This window comes from Gopherus evgoodei, chromosome 2 (genome assembly GCF_007399415.2).
Source record: "Gopherus evgoodei ecotype Sinaloan lineage chromosome 2, rGopEvg1_v1.p, whole genome shotgun sequence".
NCBI lineage: Eukaryota > Metazoa > Chordata > Testudines > Testudinidae > Gopherus > Gopherus evgoodei.
Genome location: NC_044323.1, coordinates 78,635,313 through 78,658,532, shown reverse-complemented (window position 1 = coordinate 78,658,532; position 23,220 = coordinate 78,635,313). Strand labels below are relative to the sequence as shown.

At 39.4% G+C, this 23,220-nt stretch overlaps 1 protein-coding gene across 6 annotated transcripts in view; it reads left to right on the top strand.

Annotated features, from left to right (window-relative positions):
* The window catches only part of CAPN7 (calpain 7), a 38,102-nt gene that overhangs the window by 5,861 nt on the left and 9,021 nt on the right, over positions 1–23,220 (top strand). For 2 of the 6 annotated variants that reach the window (XM_030551074.1, XM_030551076.1), the window contains exons 4-16: positions 15–82; positions 1,106–1,306; positions 2,875–2,961; positions 6,420–6,546; positions 8,604–8,689; positions 9,781–9,874; positions 11,885–12,031; positions 13,797–13,903; positions 15,335–15,455; positions 15,747–15,891; positions 17,927–18,026; positions 19,753–19,888; positions 20,507–20,582. In XM_030551074.1, coding sequence (XP_030406934.1) covers positions 15–82; positions 1,106–1,306; positions 2,875–2,961; positions 6,420–6,546; positions 8,604–8,689; positions 9,781–9,874; positions 11,885–12,031; positions 13,797–13,903; positions 15,335–15,455; positions 15,747–15,891; positions 17,927–18,026; positions 19,753–19,888; positions 20,507–20,582 — 1,495 coding nt within the window. The remainder of the gene's footprint in view (positions 1–14; positions 83–1,105; positions 1,307–2,874; positions 2,962–6,419; positions 6,547–8,603; positions 8,690–9,780; positions 9,875–11,884; positions 12,032–13,796; positions 13,904–15,334; positions 15,456–15,746; positions 15,892–17,926; positions 18,027–19,752; positions 19,889–20,506; positions 20,583–23,220) is intronic. The other 4 variants (XM_030551078.1, XM_030551079.1, XM_030551075.1 and 1 more) reach the window with 3 other exon arrangements.

Below are 23,220 nucleotides of genomic sequence, written 5' to 3'. Positions count from 1 at the left end.
TTTTTTCTCTTAAGGCTAATGAAACTTCAGATGCAATCCTTCAATCAAAACTCAAACAGCTGGCTAGACAAGCGCTGGATAGGTGAATATTTACAAAATACTCATGCAAACGATTGGTATCGGGTTACAATGCATACTTTGAGCTGGATTCTCTGGTCCACTCTGTCCATTTTGTGTTGCCCAAGTAGCACAAAGAGGATGGATTCTGGCTTGAAATGGCCCATGAAGAGTTCTCCTTTTGGAGGAGAGTTCCCCACTGGCATAAAGCTGACAGAAGCAGCTTCTGTGTCTACTGCTCCAGGGGTATGGTGTTATGCTGGCATAGGGAATGGACAGGTTAAGAGTGGAATGTGGTTTCATAATGTGAGTTCTCTGCTGATACTAGGTCCCTTAGGTCCCCCCCAGCATAAATTAGAGCAGCCCCTTGGCTTCTCTAACTAATGCTGGGGTCGAGCCAGCACTGAGCCAACCGCTCCCCTGCACTGAGTGGAGCTTTGATGCAGGGGAAAATTGAACCCTTTAAATTAATCTGTATATCAGTGTGTATATATAGTAGATTTAGTGGGCTAGATTCCAATCTCAGTTACACAGGTATAAATCCAGAGTAACTCTACATAAATCAACAATGTAGCTGAGATTAAGATAAGGTCTGTAGTGTGCTGAGTTCTGGCAGATGTTATTTCAACACCCTTGTCCATCTCAACATGATAAATTAAATCTCTTCATATCCACATGAATAGTGAACATCCTAATGGATTTTGATTTTTATGTTTAGCTTCCAAAACATACCTACAGTCTCACGTAAATCCTCCAACTAGCATAATTCTAAAAGTGACAGAAGCTTGAAAATGAATTGTGCCTAAATTGTTTTATATGCTAATTACTTTTGGTGTATTTTTGCCATTCTTACTACGGGAGAAAGTAGAGAGTGATGCTGGCATCAGGAACTTCCTGAGTGTGCATTTCACATCTACATGAAGTGACTGCCTCAGCAAGATCAAATTTTGCCTTTCCATCTGATGTTAATTATATGGAATCATGAACAAGCAAATATTAAACCATACGTTTATTGTTGCTGTAAACAATCATAGAATATTTGTTTTAGAGCAGAGGCACTGAAAGAATCTATGTCAAAGTCTTCTCAGAAAGACAGACAAACTGCAGCTAAACCGAATCAGCCAGTCAGAATGTTCTTTCCATTGGGACCTGATTTTTCCTTGAATGATAAACCACAGACAATCAGAACAGTGCAAGCTAGTGAATCTCAAGGTCAGAGATACACCACAGAGGAGATTGAAGTGCTCAGGTAAGATAGAGTCCAATTTTCCCAAATTTTATTATCCATGTAAATCTACTGCAAAGCACTAGATTTAGACATAACTGGGTTTTATGAGGGGAAAGAGGGAGGGGTGATTTTGGTTTAGTTTTGTTGGTTGCTTTTTAAGGAGGTAGGAGAAATATTTCTGTAGCACTCATTACCACAGTACAGTAGAACCTCAGAGTTGTGAACACCTTGGGAATGGAGGTTGTTCATAACTCAAAACAAAACGTTATGGTTCTTTCAAAAGTTTACAACTGAACATTGGCTTAATACAGCTTTGAAACTTTACTATGCAGAAAAAATGCTTCTTTCCCTTTATATTTTTAGTAATTGATGGTTTACACAGTACTGTTTGCTTTTTTTTTTTTTTTTTTAAACCGTCTCTGCTGCTGCCTGATTGCATACTTCCCGTTTGAAATGAGGTGTGTGATTGACTGGTCAGTTCATAACACTGAGGTTCTACTGTATTAAAAGCTAACATGTTCCCCCCCCCCAAAAAAACTCTTTGTAAGTGAACACAAATGGCTCCTTGTCAGACAGCTCTGTGCAGGTTTGGGTCCTAAAAACTTAAGGCCTGATCCAAAGCCCACTGAAGTCAGTGAGAGTCTTTCCACTGGCTTCAATGGGCTTGGATCAGGCCCTAACAATATAAATATCTTCGTGCAGGAAAAGTTGGACAGTTGAATGAACCAGTTTCCTTTTAAAAACAAGTTTCCTTTTTTATCTTAACTGATATTTGTGAAATGTAAACTTTTCTAAAGCTTCAGAGAGAATTTCACATTGCTTTAAATCCTACATATCTTTTTGTTTTGAAAATATCGTTGTTGTTTGTTTTGACTACCTATTGTTCAGCAGTGGTCACTGAAACTTGTTATGGTCACATCTGACCTGTACATGTTTCTTGATTCTTCCTGATCTAAAATAGCCCCCATCTATAGCTCTGTGTGCACTTGACTATCTCTTTGTAAACACACTAATAAATACATCCAGTGTTATCATTTGAACCTATACTTCTGGCTATTTTTTCATATTCATCCACTTTTGATCAGTTAATTTCTAAAAAGTTGTTAGTGTATTGTGTGTGTGTGTGTGTGTGTGTGTGTGTGTGTGTGTGTGTGTGTGTGTGTGTGTGTGTGTATATATATATATATATATAAAATAAAAAACTTTGTGAAAATAGAAATCTAAAGACATCGTTGAAAGTATATTTAAACAAACGTATTTTAAGACCTTGGACCTCAATGCTACAGATTGTTGTGCGGGCAGCAGACCATTGTGCCTCTACAGAGGACCATTGGGCTGCTTTTGTGCATATCTTTGCAGGATTGCAAGTACTCCAGCTTCAGAAATGTAGAACTTGTAGTTATTCCCTATTTGAGGCAGAATGTCACTCGTCCTCAAGTGCACCATTTCTTGGCTTCTGTTTTTTCATTTCTTCCTTCATTGTTATTTCCTGGGTGTTGTGCTCTGGAAGTTGGTAAAACAAAACAGCTTTGAATATTATGGTTCCAACTTTGACACTTATGATCATGTTCTCCTTTTGTGATATGCAGAAAGACATCAAAGATAAATGGTATAGAGTATGTCCCATTCATGAGTGTTGACCTGAGGGAGCGTTTTGCCTTTCCAATGCCATTTTCGTAAGTGATCATGAGTTACTCCAGTTATTTTTGCTCTTGTTTTCTCTCAAAGTTTTCCTGTGTCTTCACTGCATTTCCTTTCTCAAAATCCAAATTGTTCAAGTAAGGCTGTAACTCAACTTTTACTGTTGCCAGCCAGTAGAGAGTGTGCCATTTGCACCAAGTTAGTCTAACAGCAAAAACTGAGGAGTTGCATGCGAAGTTGGCTTAAAACTCAGCCATGATTTTGAAAAGTGACCATGGATTTGGGGTACCTCAAATTCTGAATGCTCCACTTGATACCTTAATGGAGGCTGACTTCCCGAAAGTTCTGAACTCCTAGCCTCTAAAAATCAGGCCCCATTAAAATGTCTCAAATTGAATACCCCAAACCATCTGTTAATTGAAAATCCTTGCTCTCCTTTGTACTGTCTGAATGTGGTGCTGCTCAATGCATGCTGATCCTACTGTGCTGTGTTTTTTCACCTTGTCTTATTCAGTTGTACTTCCAGCTTGTTAGAAATCTTTGGACTTGGGGGGGCATAAGCCTGACATCTTCACCACATAATGTCAGAGGGCAGCTTTAGTTTCTCTTCAGAGTGAAAATCGTGATTTAGTGCCCTGGTTCTTAACCAGAAGTCAAGGGGCCAGCATTAAACTCATTTGGACCCAAGGCAGAAAGCCGAAGCCCCATCGCATGGTGCTGTGGCATGGGGCCTCAGGGAATTGCCCTGCTTGCTATCCCCCAATGCCAGCTCTGGCTTTTATTTGCAGAAAACCAGTTATTGTGGCACAGGTGAGTCATGGAAATTTTATAGCATGTTGGGTGAGCCTCAGAAAGAGAGGTTGAGAACCCCTGGTTTAATGGTAGAGCACTGAACTGGGACTTGGGAGGCCTGGCTTCTATTCTTGGTTCTGCAGCTAGCTTTCTGGATGACATTGGGCAAATCACATCACCTTTCTATGCCTCTATTCTCCACCTGTAAAATGGGATACTGATACTGACCTATTTGTAAAGCACTTTGGGATCTACTGCTGAAGCATGTTGTATAAGAGCTAGGTATTATTATGAGAGCAGCAACCTGGGACTCAGGGGACTTCCTTGGAAGAGGGGACCACAGCAGGGACAGACACTGCTTTTAGTTCAGTTATGTGAAACTGTTGGGAAGTTTTATAAAGGTAAAGTTCAATGATAATATGGGGTAGGTGGGAAATTATGAATTACAGTCCAGTATCTTGAGATCTGCCAGGCCCCGAGTGGACTAGCTCAGCACTTTCCAGCATTGAGTAAATTTCTCCAACACCAGTGACAAAAAAAAAAATGGTCTGTGTTGTTAAAGATGGCTTTTGGAATTCCCCTCTCCTGTTTGGTTTTATATGGGGGGAAATGTCAACATTTAGTGTTTTATATTATGATATGTCCCAAATAATTATTAGCTTTGTAAGGCTATTAACTTAAACTACTTTATTTACATATGTCATAGAATCGTAGACGTGTGGGAGTGGAAGGAACCTCAATAGGTCATCTAGTCCAGACTCCTACACTCAAGTCAGGACTGTGTAATAACTAGACCATTCCTGACAGGTGTTTGTCTAACCTTTTCTTAAAAACCTCCAATGATGGAGATTCCAGAGCCTCCCTAGGCAATTTGTTGCAGTGTTTAACTACCCTTACAGATTGGAAGTTTTTCCTAATGTCTAACCTAAACCTTCCTTTCCACAATTTAAGCCCATTGCTGCTTCTACTGTCCTCAGGTTAAGGAGAAAAAATTTTCACCTTCTGCCTTGTAACAACTTTTTATGTACTTGAAAACTGCTATCGTGTCCCTCCTCAGTCTCTCCTCAAGGATAAATAAACCCAGTTATTTCAGTCTTTCCTAATAGGTCATGTTTTCTAGAATTTTAATATTTTTTTGCTCTCCTCTGGATTTTCTCCAGTTTATCCACATCTTTCCTGAAATGTGATGCCCAGAGCAGAACACAGTATTCGAGCTGGGGCCTTATCAGCTTGGAGTAGAATGGAAGAATTACTTCTCATGTCTTGCTGATAACACTCTTGCTGATAGATCCCAGAATATTTCTCTCCCCCACCCCTGTTTTTTTTAAATAATGTTACACTGTTGACTTATATTTAGCTTGTGATCCACTATAATCCGATATCTCTTTCCATAGTATTCCTTCCTAGGCAGTCATTTCCCATTTTTTATATGTGCAGCTGATTGTTCTTTCCTAAGTGGAGTTCTTTGCATTTGTCCTTTTTGAATTTCATAATATTTTACTTCAGACCATTTCTCTCCGGTTTGTCCAGATCATTTTGAATTTTAATTCTGTTCTCCAAAGCACTTGCAACCCCTCCCAGTTTTGTATTGTCTGCAAACTTTATAAGTGTACTCTCCATGCCATTATCTAAATAATTTGTGAAAATATTGAAAAGAACCGGACCCAGAACTGGCCCCTGTGGGACCCCACTTGATATGTCCTTCCAGCTTCACTGTGAACCACTGATAACTATGCTCTGGGAAGGTTTTCCAAACATATATGCATCCACCCCCACGTCAGCCCCCCAGTTCTGATCAGCACAGCCGTCATTCTCAACTCCCACTCACCCCCAGCGGCAGCAGCAGCCCATGCTGCCTGCCTGCCTATGGTTCTGTGATTCCCTCAGAGTTCTCCCACAGCCTCCTCAGCTCTCCAGGAGCAGCATCCTGAGCAGCTCTGTGAGCTCTCAGTGCTGAGGAATGTCCAAGCAGCAAGGCAGTAGTCCCTGTCACACCCTCTGTGTTCTAGTACAGGACAGAACAGGAGCATTCCACATTAATTATTTGCTCTTTGTTGGGAGTATAGCAGCATGCTCAGCTGTCAGATACTTCCCAGAGCTTTGAAAGGGGAGGGGCGCATGCCTGCAGGGCAGCAGAGATCAGAACAGTGAGCAGAGTGGTCATTGTGGGATGCTGGTGGAAGCCAGTTACGTCAACAAAACAAAAAGCAGCATCTACACTGACACTTTGATGCTTTAACTTTGCCGCAAAATGCTTTATGCGTCTCGTTGAGGTGGTTTTATTTTGAAAGCAAAACAGAGGAGTTTTGCTGCTAAAAGTAGCTTTTGCCAAAAGAAACTTTGTAGTGTAGACAAGGCTTTAGAGATATGAGGCCCTGCTGATCTGAAGACTTCTAACTTGTCTAAATAATTTTGGACTTGTTCTTTCTCTATTTTAGCTTCAGATCCTACTTTCAATGGCATTCACTGTTAGACATCCAATCGCTACTCACCTTTTTGGTGAAAACTGAAACAAAAAAGGCATTTAACATTTCCACATTTTCTGTTAGTGTCTATCCTCCCTCCGCCCCTATTGAGTAATGGACCTCATTGATTGATGTCTGTGACTGCTGTAAATAAAATGGGACATACCATGGAAAGTTGTTTCTGATCTGTCTTGGGTTGTTTTGAATTATTTTTTTATTATTATTTTTAAATCCAGAGATAAATGTGGCAAGTTACCATTGTCACCCAAACAAAAGGCAATGTTTGCCAAGTGGGTGCGGCCAGATGACCTAACAAATAACCCTACAATGATCTATACTGTGTCAAGTTTCAGCATAAAGCAGGTAAGTTGTTTCTCAAATGAAATTTACATCAGCTATTCTGATAATTGCAGAACGAGTTTGGGGTCTTTTAAAGTAATGTTGGGGTGCTCATTAAAACCTAGCAAGTAGGAGAACTTTGCCCTCTTCTAAGGTCAAAGTTAGAGGTCCTAATGGTCCTACATTTGATTTCACTGTGGACCATTTGACTTTGTTACGGCTGTCAATTAATTGCAGTTAATACATGCGCTTAACAGAAAATAAACGAGATAAAAAAAATCATTAATTGCACTGTTAAACAATAATAGAATACCAATTTAAAATAACTATTTTGGGGATATTTTTTCTACATTCTCCAAAATATTGATTTCAATTAGAGCATTATACAAAGTGTACAGTGCTCACTTCGTTGTTTTGATTACAATATTTGCACTGTAAAAAAGATAAACAAAAGAAATAGTATTTTTCAGTTCACCTCATACAAGTCAACTCAGTCCTATTTCTTGTTCAGCCAATTGCTCAGACAAACAAGTTTGTTACGTTTGTGGGAGATAATGCTGCCCGCTTCTCACTTTCAGGTGACATTGTAAATAAGAACAGACATCCACATGACACTATTGTAGCTGGCAGTGCAAGGCATTTATGTGCCAAATATGCTAAACATTCATATGCTCCTTCATGCTTCAATTTGTAGGCTCTAAAGTTTTACGTTGTTTTGTTTTTGTGCAATTATAGAATAAAAAAATCTATATTTGTTATTGAACTTTCACAATAGAGATGGCACTATATTGTATGAGGTGAATTGAACAATGTGATTGAAACTGATTAATCAAGACTATTTTTTAATCTCATGATTAATTGCAATTGACAGCCTTACTTTATTTATGAGTGTAAGAATAAACAGAGGGAAAATATAGGTAGGAATGGAAAACGTAACTGTTGTACACCTCAGATCTCCATATCCAAAGGAATCTAGTTTAAAAACCTACACTGGGCAGTCATGTATTCCAGTGAGCAGCTCATTATAGATTCAGAAGGTATCTGCCTTCTTCAGACCTCTAAGAATCAAGAATCATTGATCTGTTAACTATGGGATGCACAAGGTAAAACTGGACAAGGGGCAGAGCACTGTAGCTTCTGACATGTTAACCGTAAAAATAAAAACAGTGTTTGGCACCATACATGGGGGGGCCACATGCAGTGAGTTTTTTGAGCAGCAGTAAGATGAGTTTCAGAGCTTGCACTGTCTAGCCTGACACAAACTGTTCTATCCTGCAAACAGCCACAAGATGTCAGGGCCCAGTGTTCAGCTAGCTTTAATCTCTTTCAATCTCCACTTGCTTCTATGGATTTAAGAATAGCAGAAGTAAGGTTTGCCCCTCTGTTTCCTAACAGTAGCATATTACACACTTGCTTATTAAAACATGTGTAATATTAAACCATGTGTTTAATTTGATGTCTGTTCGTTTGTTGTTGTTTTTTTTAACCCTTGCTAGGAAAATTAGTGGCAACGTAAGTTATTTTTCTCCTCTGCCAAAGATATAACTTTACATTGAGGTTGGTGGAATTTTGTAATTGGCAATTTTTGCTTTACCAATCCAAATAGTTGTGACATTGCTCCATTTGCAATCTGAAGTCAGACTAAACTAATTGGTCCTGACAAATGATTAGCCAAATTCTACGTCGGTACATTTAAATTTAGGCCACTTTACATGGAAATAGAAGTTAGACCACCAAGAGTGATGGAGGGTTTATGTGGCAAAACTATATATAATCTGTCCCATTAAGCCACATAGGGCCTGATCCAGAGTGCTCTGAAATCAGTAAGAAATTTTCCCATTGTTTGCACTGTGGACATTTAGGAATCATCTGTCTCTGGTCCTCATCCAGTTAATTTCTTATTTCAGTCTCAGTTAATCAGGTTTTAGTTTCGAGGAAACTTAGGGTTCCCAACCCTTTGGGAGTGCCTCTGCCTCTCTTGATTCGGAAATCCTTTTGTTTGTTGGAAGCACTTCTAATTGAACTTTTTCCTGTTAAATATTAATAACTGGTAATCCCTCACTAGTGTCTTTTACTTCTAGACAATAGTATCGGATTGTTCTTTTGTGGCATCACTAGCTATCAGCGCAGCATACGAGAGACGGTACAACAAAAAGTTGATTACAAGGTAAATGGCTGTTCCTGTCTAAAATCTTGTCAGATAGAAGGCTATATTATGGATGTGACGATTTAACATAGGTTTACGTTAAGCTTGCTTATAAACATAGATAAACCTGAGATATTACATTTTGTAGAAAGTCCAAATATAGACATTTGGTTCAAAATTTTCAAGCTTACCTGCCTAAAGTTAGGCTCCTAAAGTCATATTTGGGCACCTGAATAAAAACATCCCTATTTTCATAGGTGCAGAGCACCTGCCATTCCTGTTGATGTCACTGGAATTTGTGCTGCTCAGCACTTCGGAAAATGAACCCACCTTTTCATACATGCTGAATATGGTTTTTGAATCTGAACTTTAGACACCCACGCTTGGAAAATTTGGCCATTTGGGGGGATTTTTTTATTTCACTTTTATCTTCCTTAATCATGCTTCATTCGCTTGATTTTACTCTTTACTATGGCAGTACGTGCCACATTTTACCTCTTGCTTCAGCAGTGATGTTAAATAGAATTGAGATACTGTTATCAACTAAAGCCTTATCCTGTGATGAACTCCACATGGGCTTAGCAGTCTGTCACATGGAGCCCACTGTGGGATTAGGGCCTAAGAGTTTTTGAAATTTTTGGTTTAATCAAAATATTTTTTAGCAGTTTTTTGCCCAAACCACTGCCATTTGTCTTTTTATTACCTTATCCCTTGGCAATGGTCGCTTAACAGCTTAACATCTTCACTCATGGTCTTTGGTTTGCATGTATGTATTCAGAAAGATATATAACATTGTTTGAATGGTAAAATACACAGTTGGATGCATTTATTTTGTTCGATTATCTATGAATGACTAGCTGACTGAGTGGGTGACTTCAGAAAGAATGAGGTATACAGATCTTGTTCGAAATATAAATTAAAACAAGAAAATTTAGTTAAATTTCTCATGTTGTGATTTACACAGACATTCTACTAATCTGAGATGGTAGCAGGCATTTTTAAATTCAAAAAATAGATCTAATTAATGTAATGCTTTTTTAAACATCAGACAGTATGTATACATACAACACATTGTTCACAGATACATTATAATTTTTTTCTTTTTCTAATAGCATAATTTACCCTCAGAATAAAAAAGGAGAACCAGAGTATAATCCATGTGGAAAGTACATGGTAAAACTTCATATCAACGGTGTCCCTAGAAAGGTAATTAGCTTTAAGGAGAGTAGTATGGTTATTGGATAAGCTAACTACCTTGAAAGTTCATGCTGTTTCAATGTGAAGCTGTGTTCTATTTCTCAGTAAGAATTCTAGATATACATTTGTTGGAAAGCATATGCAGTTATTACACCTTGCTACATTTCATTTTGGTTACATAATAATGTGTAATGTAGCATAGATGCCTGACCCTGTAAAGATGCTGTGACACTCTGGGGTTCAACACAGAGCAGTAAGGGGTTTTGCCATCGCCTGCCCTGTAACCTTGGGTGATGCTGTTCTGTGCAACTTTCGTTCAGAGCCCTGATTCCAGCAGTGTGCTTTGTATCACAGTAGCCTTACCCTGACTTTCATCACTGTGGTTGCTCGTTGGAGGGTGACATCAACACCTTTACAGATCCAAGTTCTCCCTAAAAACGTCTTTCTCTGCAGTGCTCAGCCCCTCTTACGGTATCACCACAAAACATTATCACGTTTGCTGCTCCTTTAAAGAGACAGTACACAGCAGGTTATTCATTGGTGGTAAAAATAAAACAAGTTTATTAACAAATGGAGATAGGTTTCAGTTATGCCAAGTATAAGTTAGGATAGAACTAGTTTAAAACAAACATATGAAAATACACCTCTCAGACTAAAACTCAGCAACTAGAGTCTTTGGTTCAAAAAATTTTATTTCACCACTGTCATTCTTCCAGCATGCTTGGCCCATTATTTAGCTAGGACCCAGCACATGGAGCTCAAAGCACTTGGTTTCGTTGCCTCCTTAGGTGAAGGATAACTTAAGGGTTCAGTAAACCTTTGAAATATATTCTTAAGTGTACCCCCAGATAAAATTGCTTTCCCTCGCTGAGTGTAGAAACCATGCTTTTTAACGTAGACACCGTGGTGACTTCACCCTCTGCTTGTGATTTTTACAGTGCAAATGATCTTTCTGCAATCTCCAATACAAATGAATAGCCCACTGTCCTTGGCCACACCTGGCTAGAGGTGGCATCCCCTTTCCTTTGTCTGGAAAAACCTGTTTATCAACTTTCCCTGATGTGCCTGATGTAAACACATTTTAGTTACGCATTTCCAGCACCTTTGTATACATGGTTGTAGGTTAACCCTACATCACACAAGAATATTAAGGGTCCGTGAGTTAATAGTGAGTAAGATTACTCACATGCAAGTTGGGAAGGTTGGACCATAAGTTTGTGCTTCATTAATGGTCTTACCAATGACAGATTAGTGTCGTGATGAGACTGAGATATGTTCTTTGTGGAGCCATTACAGACCATTTTTAGAATAAAAACCTCACACACTATTCTGCCTAATTTAAAACAAGAGATTTTAATAGCTTCATGGTCCTGACAGGTACAGAGCACCTCTGTGCTCCTCCACAGGAGATCTACTGGTTGGGCAATTAGTAAGGATTTAGATTTTAATAGCTTCAAAACCACCATCATGTGGCTTCTTCTTTCAAGAAAAGGAAAAACTACAATCAGTCAGGGATGAAGGAACTGGAATACCAGAAGTGAAGAAGTCTGAGGCCGTCTTCCCTTTGGACAAATAATTATTCATATTTCTGATTGACTGGGTGAGGAGGGGTTGTTAGACTTTTCTATACATTTAATAATAATACCTAGCTCATGTATAGACCTTTTTATCAGTAGATCTCAAAGTGCTTTACACAGTTGGTCAATACTATTATCCCCATCTTACAGCTAGAGAAACTGGGGCACAGAGTGAAGTGCCTTGTCCATGGTCACCCGGCCTGCTAGTGGCAGAGCTCAGAATAGGATCCAGGTCTCCTAAGTCCCAGTTCGGTGCTTTATCCACTAGGCTATGCTGCTGTTATGAATTGTTGTGTTTTTAAGTCAGGGAATGAAGTTTAATTTCCTCACAGTCTGAAAGCAGCTATATGAAATAGAATGAGCTTCTGAGGATTTTCGTCTTTTGAGAAAAGTTTGTTTGAATTATTACCTTTATGATGATTTTGTTTGCTTATTTGCTCAGGTGATAATAGATGACCAGTTACCCGTAGATCACAGTGGAGAACTCCTCTGCTCTTATTCCAACAATAAAAGTGAATTGTGGGTGTCCCTGATAGAAAAAGCTTACATGAAGGTCATGGGTGGATATGATTTTCCTGGATCAAATTCTGTGAGTACCAGATTATTCTTTGCAATAGGCAAAAATGTCCATCATCCCATAGCGCACAGCTTTCCTTCGAATGAATAGTGAAGAGATCTAAATGAATTATCTGAGGAGAGGAATGACTTTTCTCTTGTATGTTGTTGTCTGGGTTTATTTTTATATATAGATTTTAAAAGTTATTTTGATGATTTTAGTAAATATAAATTAAGTTGCTTTTAGCATCTCTCAGATCACATGTGCTAGAGATCATGGCTCCGATCTTGCAAATTCTTACACATGTGCTTAACTGGACTCAGTAGGAATAGTCCCATCCAAAGGAGGGAACTGGATTTCAATGAGACTGCTTGTGGGTACAGTTAGACCTGAGTAAGTCTTTTAAAAAATAGGCCCCAAACCTGCAAAGTACATGTGTTTATTTTGAGAAGTTTCATTAGGGCTCTTGTATGGTTCATAAAACCATAGTTTTGTGCCTTACACTAATAACCCTTTTGGTGCCTACTGCCATTTGTATAATAAGTAAAAGAGACAGTCTCCCTTATTAAGTTGAGGAGTTGGCTAGGGGAGGAGCACATCAATCATTTTAGTGCACGTGGTGAGAATGGGTACATGTATAAGTTAGTATTATTTGATAGAATAGTACTTACATACATAGTTATGTAACTTGATATTCATATAGTAGTTTCTTTAGCAACCGTGACATTTATATAATGCTCAAGTTTAATCTGAGAAGCAAAATACTTGCAACAAGAACAGGACCGATTTTGCTGAGCCACATAGACTTTGGTCTCTAATCACATGAAGAAATGCTTCCTAAAATTTGAACTCTCACAGCATATTTCTCAGTTCATACCAAGGTTCACGCTTGATGATGTCTTGAAAACCAGACTTCATTGCTTTTTATTTTGGTTACTCATCTTCTTTTGATCTTTTGGGTTGGTTATCAGGGACTTTCTCGTTGAATTTGGTCTTGTATAGAGTAACAATAGTGTAGATTTTTCTAAGGTTGTTCAAGTCACTACCATGACACACAATTTCAGAGAATAGGGAAGTTGTCAATGACAAGGAACAACTTGACTTCTAGCATTTGTTTCAATGAAACATAGAAACTTCAGCTCTTGACACTGTTTCCTCCTTTGCATAATCAGAGAAGTATTTCTCAATGCCTGCACCAGATGTGTTGCTCTCCAAGGCCTATCTGTCAGTACTGGCCTTAGACAAGTTGGGAGGCATTTCTTTGTGCTTTCATAACCTTGCTTAATTGGGAGAGGGCATAGGAAAAAGTCTTTTTCCCTAAGTATTTTGGGAGGAGTGAAGGCCCAGTATTGTGCTTGTAAAGTGCACCACTGCTAGTTAACTTGAAATTGCTTTTATTGTGCTTTTTCACCATGTAAAGCTAGTTGTGTCTTGGAGACAAGCTAGAGTAAAAGCTTAACTACTGAAGGTGCACTTTGTGGCAAGACTTGAGAGAGGCTTGTTTTGGGACCTCATTCTGCGAGTGCTGGGAATTTGAAACCATGAGCTTGAAATACTAATTGTACTTTAAAAAGATACCAGTGAACAGTACTGATTATCAAGCCACTTGTTTGAAAAAATCATTTTCTTATGCTTAAGCACAGGCTAGTCTAATGAAAAATTGCTCTCATAAGTGTTACGGGGCTGGTGCAAAATAGTTCTGTGTGTACAAGATAAACTAATTTAATAGAAGGCATTTTAAAATACACTTAAAGGTAGCTTAATGTGTCTTTTATGATCAAATATGCTTGCATTTCAGAACATTGATCTCCATGCACTGACTGGCTGGATACCAGAGAGGATTGCTATGCACTCAGACAATCAGGCTTTCAATAAGGACGGTTCTTTCAGAATGCTCTATCAGAGGTAGAAATTTGTTCTTCCTTGGTGACATAAGATGCTGTTCGTGAAACAGATGTGTTAATAATATGAAAGTGTCTAAAAATGTGATGGTCTTTATCACTAGCTCTCAACACAAGCATCATGGTCCTACTACATCTGATCCTTCATAGCCCCTCTCTGCACTCTCCTTTGAAATCCACTGGATGAATAGGTTATTAATGGCTTTGACGTCAGAGGCTAATGGAGAAACAAGGGGGCTCTGTTAATGGATGGAGAACTGGATCCCCATCTCTAGAAGAACTATAATTTTTAAAAAATAATAGTTCTTCTTCACTGCCAGTGGTGTGGGGCGGGAGGAAGGGAAAGTGGAAAATGAGGAATGGAAATTAGAATCCTCTCATGGGCTAGATTCAGGAGAAAGCAGGAGCCAGAGAAAGGAGGTTGGATTTCCCAACTATGCAGCATGAGGCTGACTTCAGAGTGGAAACAGGTGTGGTAAAGTTGCTCTAACAGTGCCACCAGAGTCCTTGCTAATTGCCCAACCAGTAGATCTCCTGTGGAGGAGCACAGAGGTGCTCTGTACCTGTCAGGACCATGATACTAACCTGGGACTTAGTATAACCTACTGTCGTGATAAGTGTGGCCTAATTATGTTTTTCAGCTGCAGGTGGTGGTCCTTTTTCCCATCTCCAAATTAAAAAAAAGTCTTATTTAGCCAACTACTTTCTCCTCATTGTCAAGGAAGGCAGAGCACCAACATGATGGGAAAGGGATCTCAGCTTGGCCAAAGCATTAAAACAAGCAAACGCTGTACTCCTAGCACAAAAACTCACTTTTTCTTCTGCAGATTTGTGACCTCCCAGTAGGTTGACAGTCACTCTTATGATGTTTCTCTGTATTTAGACATTGGGGGGCTAAATTTTCAGACGCTACAAACCTACGCTGATGTTAAACCAGCATTTGTGCACACAAACTGGTGTAGGAATATGGAATCATGTACTTTTCATCCTCTGGTTCTTAGAAAATTTGCCCCCAAGGTCATAAGTGCAGGGACTTATAATTTTCAGTTTGATGTATATAGCAATTTGACTAGCATCAAAGATTCGAACAGTGTGTTAGGTAGAAGATTTATTTCACTGAGCGTCTTTAATAAATGATATTGTCAGTGTAAGACTTAATCTGATGCGTTGTTTTCATGACAACAGTAATTTTCCTACTAGAGCCTGATCTTAAATATTGAAAAGTAACAATTATACTGTCTTTTATTGAGCTTGTACAAATAATTTCTGTCTCCTTCAGAAAAGATTACTTGCACTCCAGGTTTGCAAAGTTGGGTCTTAACAATATGACAATTTGGAAAAAGAGAGTTTAGTGTTCGATAAATGTAATATTATTAGACTAGTTATTTTACATGTGCTCATAACCTAAACTAAGTTTCCTTAATTTCCCCTCCAGATTTCACAAAGGCGATGTCCTTATCACAACAGCAACTGGAGTGATGTCTGAAGAGGAAGGAGAGAAATGGGGTTTAGTTCCAACCCATGCCTATGCTGTTTTGGATATTAGAGAATATAAGGTATCCAGTAAAACAGGAAGCTTTGTATTGGGTGCTTTTTACATACCTGTCATCAGTTGTAATGGATGGTGGATTTAAACATGACTGTCCAGTGACTGGAGTTTTGCTCCAAGAAGGGGCTTGAAATCTTTATCTTGCTCAAGAACTTTATCAAGTTATTCCAAAAACTTAACACTGTATTTCCTTCAGTGTTCAGTTTGTGTACCTATTAGGTAAGATTAACAGTACATTCACTCTTATCCTGAGAAGATAAACCAGGCAATTTTTTTTTTTAACTTACTCTTTCTCTAGGGGCTTAGATTCCTTCAGTTGAAAAATCCCTGGAGTCACTTACGCTGGAAAGGAAGATACAGTGAAAATGATGTGAAAAATTGGACCCCAGACCTACAAAAATACTTAAACTTTGATCCTCGAACAGCTCAAAAAATAGACAATGGTAAAATGAATTAAAAGGATGATGTCAAGTCAAAAAGAATCATACTTCTGTTTGACTGTTTTTGTTGTTTACCTTTGTAACAAGTAACATTTAAGGATACTATCACTAGAAGATTAGGAAAAAAGATCTCTTGTCCATATGAGTAATTGAGAGCAGGTATGCGGAGGGGCTGTCAGTTTCCTTGTTTGTGTGGGTCATTCACACAGCAACGGGGGGTGGAGTGGGATGGGGTGACTGTTAAGCAACAAAAAAAGGCAAAAGCGGGGAAGAAGTACCTGAAATTACTTTAAACATGTTTCAAAATTGACTAGATTTCAAGTACAGTGGGTCATTTTAATATATCTTAAATGTAAGGGGTTATTTCTTAGTATTAGCTTCTATTTTCCTTTTTTTAATCATGTGGTTTTGGCCATCCTTAGAACTTCATAACACGGACTGAGAGACCTCATAATACCATTTACTAGTATGTGAGTGTACTCTTCAGTACTTCATTAGCAGTTCTCCTAGCATTCAGAATTACACGTTCGTACGCTCTTTGTAAGGAATGTTTTGTTTCCTTTCACCAAGAGATCCATGATGCCTGTAATGGAGACTTCAAGATTTTCTCCCTGTGCTACACTTTAACGGACACAAGTCTGTAGTTGCATGCACTTGTTGACTGGATGACTATAAGCTGCTGAGATATTTCTTTGAGCCCAACAGGACTACTACATAATTATGTAGAGAGATGGCTTGAGCAATACCAAGCACTGTCTTATTGCCCCATCTTCCCCCAGGGAGAACTAATGCACTGCATCAAGGAAATCAGCATGGGCAAAATGCTGCCACTAGATCAGCCAGTTCCCAAATGCTACAATAGCTGCTCCATTTTGGAAATACGTTGTTTTTTTCCTCTATGCTACCAGTTGTCTCTTATCTCCCCACTGTAATTAATTACCCCTTTTTTGGTCTGGTGTCGTTCTTTACAAAACAATGGATGCAAAGGCACTGAGATTCCATGTTGATGAGTGATGTAAATCTCTAGGTGGAAAAACATTATTTATTAGCAGAAAGTAATTCCATCCTGACACTGGCTTTATAATCTTCAGGAAGGATAGCTAGTTATTCATTTATTAATGCATCACTTGACAGTACTTGGATTTAAATCCCTTGATTCTGAAGTATGTTTGTAAAGATGTTACTTTTTATGATTGGATTGGTATCTGACTAGTCTTGGTATCAGAATGTACAGTTGCCATGACACTGGATATTCTTTCTACTGTAAGGCTGAAATACATCTGTATTAGCAGCTTGTGTTACAGTGCTGTGAGCACATGGAGAGTTCAAGGAGCAGGATTTCAATAGCTTGTAGTAGCACTGGCTGTGGTTGCAATTGAGTGTGCTGGGGAGAAGATAATAATTGCCAGTGAATATTGTAAAGATTGTATAATATTGTAAAGCAAATTCCAGTGTGCTGGAGCTCACCCAAATGGATGTTAAGTGGAATGCTAGGAGAAGATCTCAAACAATGCCATGTGTACTTTCCTCTCAGAGTAAGAGCTTGTTCTGCTGGACAAGTGATGTCCCTTCTCTGATAGACCTTCAGTTAAATAGGTAGAAAACAGTGAGCTAGATTACCTAAACTGGAGATTACCTATTTAATTGTATCTAATTTTTCAGAATCCTAAGAAAGTTGGGGGCAACACAGAAGTGGTTAATATTGCTGCTCTTAAGAGGGCACAAGGATTGCGGCTTTTGCTCATCACTTAAAAATGCAAAATATTCTTTCTGCTGAGGAAAAGCAAAGGCCTAACTGATCAGCAGAGACAGTGACCAGATGTGTCTGGAGGTCAACTTCAATCTCTTTGGTTTACCAAACTGGCCTGTTGTGGAGGTTGGTTGTAGACGGGGCAGGTGAACAGCATGGACATTTGTATTCGGGTTTATGGGAATGGATTTTATACAAACCTTGGTGCTTGTATGTAATTAGGGTCCTGCAAAATGTGTGGAGCAAAGTTATTTTGCAAGCAAACAATGAAATGTGTTTTCTTTGTAGGAATTTTCTGGATTGCCTGGGAGGATCTTTGCCGGTATTACGATGTTATTTATTTGAGCTGGAACCCAAGTCTTTTTAAAGAATCAACGTGTATTCACAGGTTGGTCCAACAGAAAAGATTGAAATGTTAAGATCTACAACATAGTCATATATATATATTATTTGAAACAACAATATTGATGTGGCATTTTCCTTCTCTCCATTCTCCTCATTGGTCCCCAATTTATGAGTATTGGCTAGAGACCAGTCTCTTCATTCAGAGCCTGACATCCCACTTTAAAATCCATGGTCCAGATTCTGTTCTTCATTACACTGCATTTATGCGAGCGCAACTCCACTGACTTCAGTGCTGACTGCTAGGTGACTGGACTTGCTGTAGCCTTCTGCATCTTCCATGCATGCTTTCCCTGAATAGTCTGCTGAGGGGTGCTTGAAGAATAGGGCAGTTACTTTTACTTATCCCATGTCCCTGGGAAGTTGGTATGTAGCCTGTGCAATGCACGCAGTCTCTCCCAGATAAACTGAGAATATTTGCACTTTTAAAAATCACTGAAATTATTAACTTGGGATGGATGAATCCCATGACCTTACCCATAACTCTGCATTTCAACATTCACCGTCATAAGTCATCTTCCTTGTCCATTGATTTGATCACATTGCTCCCCATCCTCTGTCACATCAAATTCTGGCTTGTCACTCCTTTCTAAGATGTGTGTAACTCTCACTTCTTACTTCTCTGAACTCCTCACTTTTTGTTGCCAGCTCCACCTTGCCAATGTTCTCGCCCTGTTGGCCCATGTATCAGATTCACACAAACCCCTTCATGCCTTCTTCTGTGCCACTCTCTGACTGCCTGATACAACTTTTGCAAAGGCTCTTGCTGTATCCACATTTAACTCAGTCTTGAAGACCCACTTCTGCTGTGCTGCCTACAGCAAGACTCTTCAATGTGTATATTAAGTAAAATAGGAAATTATTGTTTCCAGTTTCCCAAATATCTGGCTGTCCTTATTGTTGTGGACTGTTCCTCCTGTGTCAGGAAAGCACCTGGCACATAATGGCCATTACCATAAAGGTGTAACAGTAATAATTGGGACTTGCTAGTTGATGATGCAGCATTCCATGGATCACATCTGAGTAAAGTGGAAAAAATTAATTCTAGACAAGAAAAGAGCCTGTGTCTCCATGTTCATCCCCACAATGTTCTAGGCTTTTAAATGAAGCATTAATCCCCTTCTGTTGTTTTTCACATCAAGCATCCTCCTCCAGGCAACGCATGAGGTAGTGTGAAAGCTTTGAAATTATGATTCAAGCTGCTGCTGGTCCAAAAGTGGAGCTGCTAATTAAAACTAAAAAGCGCCCCCCACATAAAATTGGAGAGACCAATGTCTGTAGATTTTGGATCTAACCGTATTTTAATAGCTTTTAAACAGTCCTACAGTTACCGAAAGCACAGGTTCCCTTCCACGTGCCAGCTTTTATGCCATACATTGCAATAACGCATTACCTCTGTGGGTGTGTCCTAAATCATGGCTTGCACTTTTATAGTGTTTTGTGCCTGGTCTCATTATTCATTGTGCTGTTCCTATTCAGCATACTGCAGCACAGCCATCTGTAAAGGAAAGTGTTAGGGTCAGTGTTTCTCACAGCTGTGCTTTGTAACCATTGTCATGCTTGTGGCTAGAAGTTATGCAGGTTTAATCATTTAGCTTCTGTTACTTAGTTTTCCTTAAGTAGGAGTGGTATCACTTCCATGCAGGATTTGCGGTTACTTTTAGAAATATGAATTGGTATCTTCTTCATCAACCTATTATTATTACTTTTAGTACTTGGGATGCAAAACAGGGCCCAGTGAAAGATGCCTACAGCTTGGCTAATAATCCACAGTACAAACTGGAAGTACAATGTCCACAAGGTGGAGCTGCTGTCTGGGTTCTGCTCAGCAGACACATTACAGACAAGGTATTAAATTCTTCTGACTAATATAATACTGTTTTTCCTGCGCAGATTTATTACAATTGAGAATATAGTCAGATCTGGGTACAAGATTGGCTGTCTGATTCTCTAGATCCTAGTGAACCTCAGTGTATGTCTTTTTTTTCAACTGCAGAAGTAGTGGGGAATTCAGATCATGGTACATAAATGTATGTCACACAGCTTTTGTTCTGCCCTAATCATGGGGTTTAATTAGTTCATTATGGTAGGATGTTTGTAATCTCTCTAACAGTTTTCATTCATATATTTTTAAATAAATTTGTTGTGAAATTACTTCTCCTGTAAGCTGTCACGCTGTAGTGTAGACGTGTTACTGCTAGAGAAAGAGATTTTTTTCCATCACTAGTAAATCCATCCCTAATCAGGCCTAAGAGCAATATGCCAGAGGCCTGATCTGTTCTCAGTGAAGTCATTGGCAAATTCTTTACTGGCTTCCGTGGGAGCTGGAATAGGCACCTCAGTAAATATAAATGCCAAATGCCACCTTGCTAATACAAAAGCAATAATGGAACATGAATTTGAATTACACAATACATTAGTAATAGTTTTTGGATCTGTGTTCAACTCATTTTAATATCTTTTTAGGATGACTTCGCACGCAATCGGGAATTCATCACAATGGTTGTGTACAAGACTGATGGGAAAAAAGTTTACTATCCAAGTATGTGTGTTTTTTAAATGTCAGTGATACTCACAAGTGGATAAAGACTTTTTAATTTTTTTAAAAAGCTGATTAGTCATTCATGAATGGGAAACCCCAAGTCCTAAGGGGTGAGGGAGGATTCAGACTTCAGTGTGGTCAGTTGGGCTCTGATTGACCAACCAATAATGGTCAATGGTCAACGTTGGTCTACTTCCATTGTGGAGAGTCCTAAGAGGCTCAGTCCTGCCCTCAGATATACAGAAATCCATTGCCACTTAAACAGGCACAGTTTTTATATCTCTTTCTCTTGTAAAACTAGCTGCTGTGCCTGCACAGACCGAGGGTGGTGCATATTAAAAGGGAAGTGACAACGTGCTCCTGATTATCTAAAGGCACAATCATTCTTTTGTGAAATAAAAAACAAGAAGTGGTGGAACTTTTTTATGGCTATTTGCATTGAGTGGAAGCTGTGGGTGCTCAGCACCACTGATAAATACCTTTTTATTTAAAGATCCAGTTCAGCAAAGCATTTAAATCTATACCTGAGGATGTACTCTGAGATAGTCACGTGTTTCAGTTAACTGAGTTAACTGTGGATTTTCATTGCCTAACTTTAGCCCCCCAAAATTGAATGTCTTGGCTGAGGTCACTATGGGCTCACTCCTGCTTGCCTTGAAGTCAGTGGGACTATTTGTCAGGCTTTGTCTTCACTGTGGTAGTAGGTGGGGTTTCTGTACCAAGGTAGCTAACTGTAAAACCCTAGAGCCGATGCGGCACAGGTAGCTTTCACCTTGATATAGCAAGTCAAGGTCCAACTCAAGTGGGAGGGTCTAAAGTTGATCTTGACTTGATCCTTCAAGGTAGAAACTACCTGTGCCTCCTCTGCACTGACATCAAGCTAGTGATCTCAGTGTACAAACCCCACCTCTTATTGCAGTGAACACAGTGTAAGGCAATCAGGACTAGGCCCATTGTTGGTTACACTCAGGCAGCTCCCTGTGTAAAACTGGATTTGAGGTTGGGTTGCTGGTGGCTCTTCGTGCCCTTGAGAGGAAAGGTTAATTATACTAAAACTCTGGTGCCTTGGTTTGACTGCAGCAGTTGTTAGTAAGGGCAGAGCCCACCATCTGCCAGCGTGTTCAGTGAACTCTGCCAAAAGGTTCCTCTTTGATTCCAGGCTGTGTTTCAGCAGTGAAGGTCCTTTGGGACCTAGGCAGATTGTCATCCATTTTTGCAAGAGCTGATCTCATTAAACATGTTCGTGTTCCTTTCTACTGCATCGGAGGCGTGCTTCTGATGTGACTAGCACTAGCAGCAGCACTTACATGGCGTATTAGACCAAAAAATATTCTCGTCGAGTGTCAGTGCATTTGTACAGTGCAGGAACTGAAGGTTAAATCTGTGTCTGAAAGATCTACGAGAGATTTTCCAAAGAGGCTGTTTGACCTCTTACTTCCAACAAATGATCTCTCCAGTTTTTGTTTTGTTTTTTATGGCCCCATTTTTTTAACTGAGCTTTCTAACTGACAGTCATCAAACTTCTTTAAAACACCCACTCTTACCGGGAATTGCAACAGATTTGTAAAGCTGCAATATTATTTCACCCATCTGTTAAAAATACAGTTTAATCCTTTGGAATGGAGAGGTGGATTTCCCAATGCTAAGCTTCAATTTGTTTTCTATTAATCTCTTTCCCTCCTTCCCCCCATTAAAAAGAACAGAGTCCCTTTTCAAGAGAGCGAAGGGCCTGATCTTGGACCTATTGAAGTCAGTGACTAGATTCCCATTGATTTCAATGGAACAGAAAAAATCCTGAAAAGAACCAAGGTGCCTGTAAGAGGCTGAATATTCCTGAAAGGTTCTTAAGCATTATCTGTCAGATTATGTCACTGTGTTATGTAGCTATAGTAAAGCAAATATTCAGACTGCAGCTATGTGGGTAGATAATGGAATACAGTCTACAGTTGCAGAGTTAGAAATATACTCTGTCCTCTCTTCTAGGAGTGTGTGGGTGGGAGGAAAAGGGGAATTGAACAAGAGAAAACATAGCATATTAGGAAGATTTACTCTTGAAAGCTTTGGACACTTCCACAGCCCAGATCCAGTCTTTTGATTCCTGAACTTGCCTTGCCAGCCCAGCAGGGAGCCTCCAAAACTCATTACAGGAAAAAGTTTGCGGATCTCTTCCCATCAAATATATTTTAATTTAAGATTCTGGGTCTTATTTAAAATGTCTACTTAAAATCACAGTAGGACACTCTCTAGAGTAGAGGGATTGGGCCTGATCTACTCCCGTTGAAGTCACTGGAAGTTAGATGAGGCCTGTGATGCAAGAAAAGGGCATTAGGTTGCATTTCCCAAAGCATCCTGGAAAGGCAACTATGGCACAATGAGTGGATACCATATCATACCTAATTCCCAAACACTGTTTGTTTGGAGTTGCTCTTGAAAGCCTTCTGAGTGTTTCATCTGTGAAAGTGGAAGATGTTGTTTTTACAGTTAGCTAGTCTGAGTGTAGCTTGTATTCCTGTGTCACCAGCGTGGTGCCAGCAGAATGACGTTCCTGGCATAAAGCCCAGTGAAGAGGCAGAGTGGATAGAGATTTTCCCCACTGCTGGGGGCGTTTTTGGTGATGAGGAAACATGCATCTATTTCT